At 32.5% G+C, this 8559-nt stretch overlaps 1 protein-coding gene across 1 annotated transcript in view; it reads right to left on the reverse strand.

Moving 5' to 3' along the window:
- HELRODRAFT_77812 (hypothetical protein) overlaps positions 1 to 8089 on the reverse strand; it is a gene marked incomplete at both ends in the record, with an annotated part of 27465 nt that extends 19376 nt beyond the window's left edge. Inside the window, 13 exons of the mRNA XM_009018459.1 lie at positions 42 to 236; positions 309 to 407; positions 619 to 844; positions 971 to 1128; positions 3694 to 3816; positions 4503 to 4577; positions 4775 to 5011; positions 5377 to 5486; positions 6447 to 6555; positions 7416 to 7534; positions 7650 to 7781; positions 7853 to 7919; positions 7985 to 8089. Of these exons, the coding sequence (XP_009016707.1) occupies positions 42 to 236; positions 309 to 407; positions 619 to 844; positions 971 to 1128; positions 3694 to 3816; positions 4503 to 4577; positions 4775 to 5011; positions 5377 to 5486; positions 6447 to 6555; positions 7416 to 7534; positions 7650 to 7781; positions 7853 to 7919; positions 7985 to 8089 (1755 nt within the window). The remainder of the gene's footprint in view (positions 1 to 41; positions 237 to 308; positions 408 to 618; positions 845 to 970; positions 1129 to 3693; positions 3817 to 4502; positions 4578 to 4774; positions 5012 to 5376; positions 5487 to 6446; positions 6556 to 7415; positions 7535 to 7649; positions 7782 to 7852; positions 7920 to 7984) is intronic.
- Between the last annotated feature and the right edge of the window lie 470 nt (positions 8090 to 8559).

Raw genomic sequence — 8559 nt, forward strand, 5'->3', positions numbered from 1 at the left:
TAAGCGAAACATCAAAACAACATTTTTAAGCAACTGCACACCTTAGAGAGCAGCTTTGTGAGATCTTCAAACAGATTAGAGCAATAAAGGTCGCAATCATAGTTGAGATACATCTCAGTCACGAGGCCAGGCATCCTCAACATCTGAATAATGGATTCCAGAGCAAGCTCCCTGTGTTCTTGGCTTACTCGTTGAGATTCAGAGACGATCAGCTCCATTAACTTTTGGAAGTACATCTAGCACATTGTGTTAAAAACAGAAATTTACATTGTTGGTAGATAGCCAGATTGAATGAAGATAGAATGTACCTCAAGTTGCATTTTCAAATATCCTCTCATGGATTCGAACAAGAGGAAACAAACCCTGATGGCAGCTGCATAGAGCGACAACCTCTCGTGTTTTAGCAACTGGTAATGATTTCATAAATATTTTCATGGAATGTTTTTAGATATAATGAGGAAAACTATTGAATAAAAAAATGCGCTATCGAAATTAAGGCAATTTCATTTTGACTTTTTAGGAAATTGTCAAAATTAATATTGTTTCAATTACGAAAACCAGATGAAATAACAATGCCAAATTATATAAACGTATAACAATTCAAGCATCACAACATACGTAAAACAGATTTCTGCACATGTCATCCTTGATCAAATTCAGTAGCGACTTGTAATGTCCAACATGATCGGACCCTGACTCAAGAGCCACAGTGATGAGTGACAGTCCCATGTGGATCATGTTTTCGGTGTTGTGTGCGTCGTGTGGATTGGTGAGGGAAATTAGGAAACGAAGAAGTTCTCTAACACATGGAATGCTGTAGGGAGATGGAGATGCAGTACCCGTACTGCTGCTTGCAGGCAGACCTATATTAACAAATGTTGTTGGTATTTGTCTCTTGTGTGTGTGTGGTGTGAACATGAAATAAAAACAATTTACAGTATGACAATGTGAAAAACAAAATTTAAAAAACTAGCTTTCATGAGATGTTTCAACATTGTTGTCAGCCGGCTGGCTGATGTGCGATGTAAATCTTATTCCTCGAGGATTCACAAAATCTTTGCTACTGTTGTTACTACAAATGTTTTGCTGATCGTTTGATGTCTGTTTCGAATGTTCATCAGCCGGGAACTGGTATGAGTAATGAAATAATAAATTAAAAATTTTCAACAAAAATAAAAATAAACGCAATATTAAAAACAGAAAACTTAATTTTCTGTTAGTTTATTTAGACCACAGTAGTTGAAGTGGAACAAATGTTTTTTTTTTATTTATCTCTTCTGTCGGTTGTCTCCAGCCAGAGGCCAAAATGAATTGTCACCATCCGTTTCTGTCTTTCGCAATCTTTAATAGTGTTACTCTGGTTTTACCAGTAGTTCTCCCGTGTAATGATAGCCCAGCTCTTACTAAATCTCGACTAAGACACTCGTTACATCTCGTTTTAGGTCTGCCTTTTAATTTTTTCCTCTTTGGTTGATACTTCCAGATTTTCTTAGGTGTTCTGAACTCCTCAATCCTCGTTATATGTCCTGCCCAGCCCATTTCAATCTCCTTTTCTTAATGACATCACTAATATTCATTTGTCCTGTCTTTTTTCCTGATTTCATTTGTGACATGATCCTTGTAGCCAATTCGCATCATTCTTCTGATCTACATGTTCTCGCAAGCATCCAACTTTTCTTGTCAATGCTCACGACTCAGCCTCATATATCAAAACCGGAACCACCATAGCACTGTAGGCTCTTAGTTTGACTTTTAGTCTAATGTCGTGTCTTTTGAAAACTTGGTGTATAGTCTCTGAAATACTTCTGCTAGCGTGCATTCCTTTTCTTCTTCATTGAACTCTATCTTTATCTCTATCATTTGTCTTAGCAAGAAAATCTGATCATAGCATCTTCTATCTTTCCGAAATCCGCATTGGTTTTCTCTGTAAAGTATTTCTACGGTGTCGTTTCACCGATACGATTCAAAATAATTCTTGTAAACACCTATCCCTCTTCGTCTGATTAATTGCCGTTTTTACAAATGATACATTCCTAAAAATGCATGGTGAAAAAATTAAGAAAATCCACAAGAAAATAAAGGCTAAGAACAAATATCATCAAAGTAAAAGCCACCTGGAAAAGAAATGACCCAAATGTACTAATGAGTTTCACACGCAGTTTATATCAAATTTATTTAGGAGAATTAAGCACAAAGCAGCGTAGTTGTCTGAAGGAATTTTTTAGAACAATGCTATGTAGAAGAAAATACAATCAGCGTGAGAAGAAAGCAAGTGAGGATAGTGGACTTTTCACGAAAACGTGGATTTTAAGTTTAAAACCACGGACTATTTAAACATTATTTGTTTAAAGCAAGGTAATCAAGATGAAAAACAAGGCCATGATATTAAATACATCGATGTAATGAAACAGATAATCTCACTACAATTCCAATCTTCCTTCTCAGCAAAGCTCACTGCATGTTTACACTTTATAATTAAGGGAAGTGACAAACTCTTTGTACAAAATCAAATACTATCTTAATAAATTGTATACCAACACCCAACAGTAATTACAACTAGCTTTTCTACAGTTTGAGTCAACGTTTCCATATAAAAAAAATTCCAAGGACCTTATAATTCACCTAAAATATCATTTCACAGAGTTTTTTCGAAAAAATTAAAATTTCACCAATGCATAAAAATAAAAAGCAATAAAATAAAAATTATAGTTAAAGGTTAAAGTGGAATCAAGAAATCCATAGCATTTGTATTAGTAGATTTAAAACGTTGGTCCTTGGCACACTAGCTGGAAACACCAACCCACAACATAAAAACTTTTATTGCATTAAAAAAAATCAAAATTTGAGTATTTTTTAATGCAAATAAGGTTAACTTGAAAAATAATCAAGAAGGCCATAGAGCTTGAAAATATCACTATGAAATAGGAATATACATGTCAAAAGAACAAAAATTGACTTGTCGGTGAGTAAATCTAGAAAGATGGTAAATACCATAGCAAAGATCAATTATTCATCATTGTTTCTTTGTCTAGAAATTTATCCCTCCTTATATAAAGTTACTTCTACTGTTTTGTAAAATAAACTATTTCTGTATCCAATTAGCTAAACTCTCTCTCTAGTCCACACTCACTGTGGTGCCTCTTATCTTCACTATGTTATGTTTTAATTTTCCATGAAAATCTTTTAATCTACAATAAGTTTACCTTTATTACTAGATGTCACTACAGGACAGGCTTTATAAGTAATCCTTCCAAACCTGAACTATGCAGGAGAGTTTCACGCCCTTCATCTAAATACAATGTGCAGAGGAATTTGTCATATTCTTCGCTTTTTGCACCGCTACTTAATTTGCCCGTTAACTCAATACTGAATAGGAAGAGAATGTTGTGAAATGAAATAAATAAAAAAACTATTACTTTTCAATAAAAAAAACGCGCTATATCTAATTTGCATTATATTATTCTAACAAAGTCATCCATTACGTAATCCAATAGCAGTTAAAGTTAATGCATCATTATAAAATGTTTTATGGTCGATAGCTAAACTAACAAAAACTGAAAAAAGCTTTAACCAACAACTGAAAATAGCAACAAATTTTCTAAAAAGTCGTAGGAAAAGTTCTGAAAACGATGAGCCATAATGGAAATTAACTGATAACTAACTACCCAATTCAATAAAGAAACAGCAACAAACCAAAATATGATCGATCGGTATTTCATTGGGACTTTCTTGTGCATCAAGAGAACACTGAGGCAGGGGTTGTTGCTGCACGGGCGGCTCTAATTGATGGTGGCTAGATGGATGCAGGCTTTGATGCTCATGATGATTTTCAATCTAACATGCAGAATGGTGACAAAATAATTCAAGTAATAAATAGACCATGCAAAAACCTCATATTGCTTAACTATAAGCATTCCTGGAACAAGCAGCTACAATGAATGACTACATAAATGATTCCAACACTTACCCATTCATATTGTTCTGTTGATTTCCTGATGTCGTCATCTTTCTGAAACAACAGTGAGTTATTCAAATTTCATAATTGAGTTATTCACTATATCTAGTGTCAAAAATTTGATCTAATTTGCTTGAATTGGTCAGTTCTTCTAGCAATTAATGAGCTACATTTAGAGAAGAACTTGAAAAATAATAATAACGTACATGTAGAAAAGAGCTTGAATAATGATTATATCAAATATCCGACATTATTCAAACAAAAATGCATTTCAAATTACAGTTCGGACCATTGTCTGAAGAGTTAAAAAAAATAATCGTATTCTTCAAGAGTGTTTAGTGAAAAGTAAACTAGCAAAGAAGAAGTCTGAAAGTTGAAGAGCTGACTGTCGCAATTAAGATTCAACAATGGCTTATTAAAGTTATTGAGAAATATCTTAATCAAGCATCTGAGGAACGATTAAAAAATGATTGCTAAAACAAACTTCATCATCTCGTGTTAGAACAACAGGCGTCGTTGCACTAACGATGCGAATGTGACCATCAACCAGGCTTACACTGCCCTCATCCTCATAATCACTCTTCAAGGACAAACTTTTTGGCGGCTCATCCATTTTTTCACCCTGATTTTGTTGACCTGAAGAAAGACAAATTAAACAAGACTTACTTTTTTGTACTAAATTTCAATCTCTCACGAGACATGATGTATTTCATCAAACACAATCTCTCTAATGTGCGTGATCATTTCTCGGGTTTGAAATTGAAACAATGAATGTCAAATCATACTGCACCACTTTTATCAGCAAAAACAATAATCAACATAATTCTTACTTTCAGCTTTATGAGAACTGAAACTAGATGAATCTTGTAAGTTGATTGTTTCATTTGTTGGAACTGTTGACGATGAAATTGTATGATGTTTATTATCCTGCTTGCTACCTGCTGATAATGCTGTCGTGCTTGCTGCTGCTGCTGCTTTAGTTTTAACTTTAGGAGACTTCTTCCTCTGCTTGGCAGATGACTTTCCTGCATCCATTCCACCAGTCCTCATCTTCAGCTGGTGGTGGATGTTCATATGAAATAAATAGTCAGGCCATTTTTTTATCATATGTACCGTTGTCCTTCTCAATCAACAAATTTTAACTATCACCATATTATTTTTGGCTATTTTTAAACACTTTAATAGTTAATAGAGCAATAAATTGTAATAATAATAAAACTATTTTTTATTATTCATCTATTAATTATTTATAATTATTTATAACGAAGATAATATAATATTAACCAACAAATTTGTAAATACTGCACCTGCTTCTTATGAACACATGTTATAAATTAAATTGTACGAAAGACTAATAATTTTGAAATTTAAAAAAATAATATAAAGATTATTCAAAAGAGAAGTGATAGATAATGCACCACCTTCTTCATGCTGCTGACCCACTTGGCATCGTCCTTGAACTCGGGCAGTCTGGTGAAGAGCAGTTGCACCATGTCCACCAGTGTGTGCTCAGCTGATTTCCTCAACAACTCTACATTCAATTTCACTAGCATCATTTGCATCAATATCAACACAGACGTGATTTTTACTTTCGTCACATTATAATGGTGTATACACACGTTATATACACATATTTCATATTTATATTCTTCGTTATTAAAATTATTATATCTGATAAATTAGAGTACTAATAGCAATTAGTGCAATTTAAAAGTGAGCTTAATATTGAGTCTTCATTTGTGGAAAGATGTAAGAAGTTAAACCAGCAGGAAAGATGAACAAGTTGTTGTCATGCCAAATAAACGGCTGCTGCTGGTATGCATTCAGATGAGAACAAAAGATGTTTTTTAAAATGGCAATGGCATAGTGGTTACTTCTACAAGTCAGAAATCAGGCTGGTCAGAATTACTCAAAAAATATTGACTGATTGACTAAGTCAGCCCTCTTCATGAATATAAGGAAAGATGACAAAAGAGCAAAAAAAGAATGCTTCCAAATATTTCACAAAGCTGCAGCAGTTGAAGAAGCAGGTTGAAAAATGGATGTCAAAATCAAGAGGAACGTCGTTTTTCAACATCTAATCCTAATATCTATACGTTCTCAGTTCTGCTTTTTGATTGCAGGTGAGAGGTTTACTTGTTGTACGCCAAGGTAACTTGACAGATACTTCAAGGACAGACTTGCTGACGACCAAGAATTTCGAAAATATATCATTTAACAAATCAAGAAATGAGCAAGTTACTGCTGCATCGATTAAAACCATTTACCATTTCCTTCTACATATTCATTTGAATTGATGTAAAATTGATTTCTCAAGCATGTGTCATCAAGACAAGCTACAGAAACTGTTGGAACGTTCCTTCTCCAACTGCAACATCATTAAAAAGCCATTGCAATAAAATGGATGCATAGTAAGCAAACATTGCAATAACAATTGGTATATATTAAATAATTGAAGCGCAAATATATGTACAACAAACTATAAGCATACCACTGAGTCTCATCTCAAAGCAGATTCTAAAGCATGATTGCATTATTTCACAGATTGATTCGTTGGTCAACAAAACTCCACTTGGACACAAAACCAAAGACTTTAAAACCTAAATTAAAAATTTTAAACAAATATACTGATTATCCAAATGAAAATTGAAAAAGATATGCCCTTCAAACCGAATATTAATAAATGAAATCATCAGCATAATTTTGAAAGAATTAAGAGATACATGTATTTCATTTCTTCATGGCATGATGAAAAAAATAACAATCAGTGGTCTAAATATCAATATCATAGTAGCGTTCACACAGTGCCATCTCATTTTATTTTTATTGCTTGCCCTCTCTCATTATATGAACTGTCTGTTGAAGGTTCAAATCAGTTCATTCTTACACTCTTCTTTTTCATTTTCTTCAATTACAACTTTCTACATCTCTCAAAAGTTTGCCAACATTAACTCTCAGTTTTTGATTCCCCAGTCTCAAATATTCTAATGATGCAATAGTTCTAGCTGCAATTTTTCTTTTCACTTTCTTATGAATCTTTTTTAAACTATTAAGCTAATTGAACGATATGTAAAGTTTTTAAAAGACGAAACAATAAGCAACTGATCAGTTGAAACTAATAAAACTGAAAGATTTCCAGCGAGCAATATGATGAGCACCTGATTGAAGCCTCCACATTACTTTGTTCAACTTGCTCCAGCACATTTGGTTGATTTTATGACTCATTCTTGAGTTTTCAACCAATAACTGAATTTATGATCCTGAGCTAACCGGAATATAAAGAATCAAATCCAGACAATTATAAGTTCAACCTCAAAAACAAATAAATTAAAACCATTACCTCTTAAATTTGAGTAATTTGGGAGATGCTATAATTACATTTTAAACTAAATTTTGCCATCAGCATGTTAAAAACAAATTTTAATCAACAGCAAAATAAGCAAGCGTAAAATAAATTTACATAGAGAATTTTGAGGAGTACAACTTCATCGGCACTTGGATCTGTCCCAACAAATCTGGCATGAGTCACTGCATCTGCAATTTGCTCCACTGCCAGTGAGCTCAATTCTGGATCACATTCTGCAGTGCATTTCAATTTAAAAAAATTTTTATTCCTTTTTGTTTTAAGCAATGTAAAACTGGATTGAATTGTAACTTATTAAAATGTTCTAATTAAAAAGCAATTTGAAATAACCAATGAGTCGGTAAGAGAGAAATTTGTTGATGGCTGTTAGAGCCAAGCCTGTTATTGGTCCTGTAGTTTCTTCTGATCTTATGATGTCCAAAAATGGTATCAGAAATTCCAATGGTTCAATGCTTTTTATATCTAAGAAAAAATTTACTGTGATGTTTAGAGAACCTGAACAAATAATATATTTATAAATAAAAAAAACTAACCAATAATTTCATTTAGCACATTTTTTAGCTTGACCAAATTCGTTATCAATTCATTTTCATTGTCGATCTAAAATATAAAAGTTAACATCTCTATTAAGGATTGTTTCATGATGCTCCAATTGAAACATTTACTTGATGATTGTACGATGACGACCATTTAAAATTCTTCTTAATAGTTGTCAGTAACAAGTTCACCTCTCCTAAAATTATATAAACGCCGGTTTCAATTTTTGCCATAGTTCTGTTCATTTCAGCAAACAAGTTTGATCATTCTTTCTGAAAATTACAAAATCTGAACGTTAACGTTTCTAAGTTATCTTATTTATTGCAAACAAGGATTTAACAAAAAAAAAATTTTCAAGAGAGATGAAAAAACAACAATAGATTGCCAAAATTTATTCAACTAGGCATCTTAATTATATTTATTGAAAAAATTATGAATACAATATTTTTAAAAAATTGTAAAACAGTGGACAGTTAGAGCATCAAAATTTATAACTTGTGTAAGAATCTTCAGCATGTATAATGTAACAATTGAATTTATTTATTTATTCATTAATTTATTAATTAATTTATTTATTTATTTAAATTCACTCATGAACATTTCTCGGAAGATAATTTACATAGAATACAAAAAATTTGTCTAAAATAGTACACAACATATCACAACTAACCTGACCAACACATACAAAAACAGTACATTGCAA

Source organism: Helobdella robusta (genome assembly GCF_000326865.2).
Source record: "Helobdella robusta unplaced genomic scaffold HELROscaffold_21, whole genome shotgun sequence".
Classification (NCBI taxonomy): domain Eukaryota; kingdom Metazoa; phylum Annelida; class Clitellata; order Rhynchobdellida; family Glossiphoniidae; genus Helobdella; species Helobdella robusta.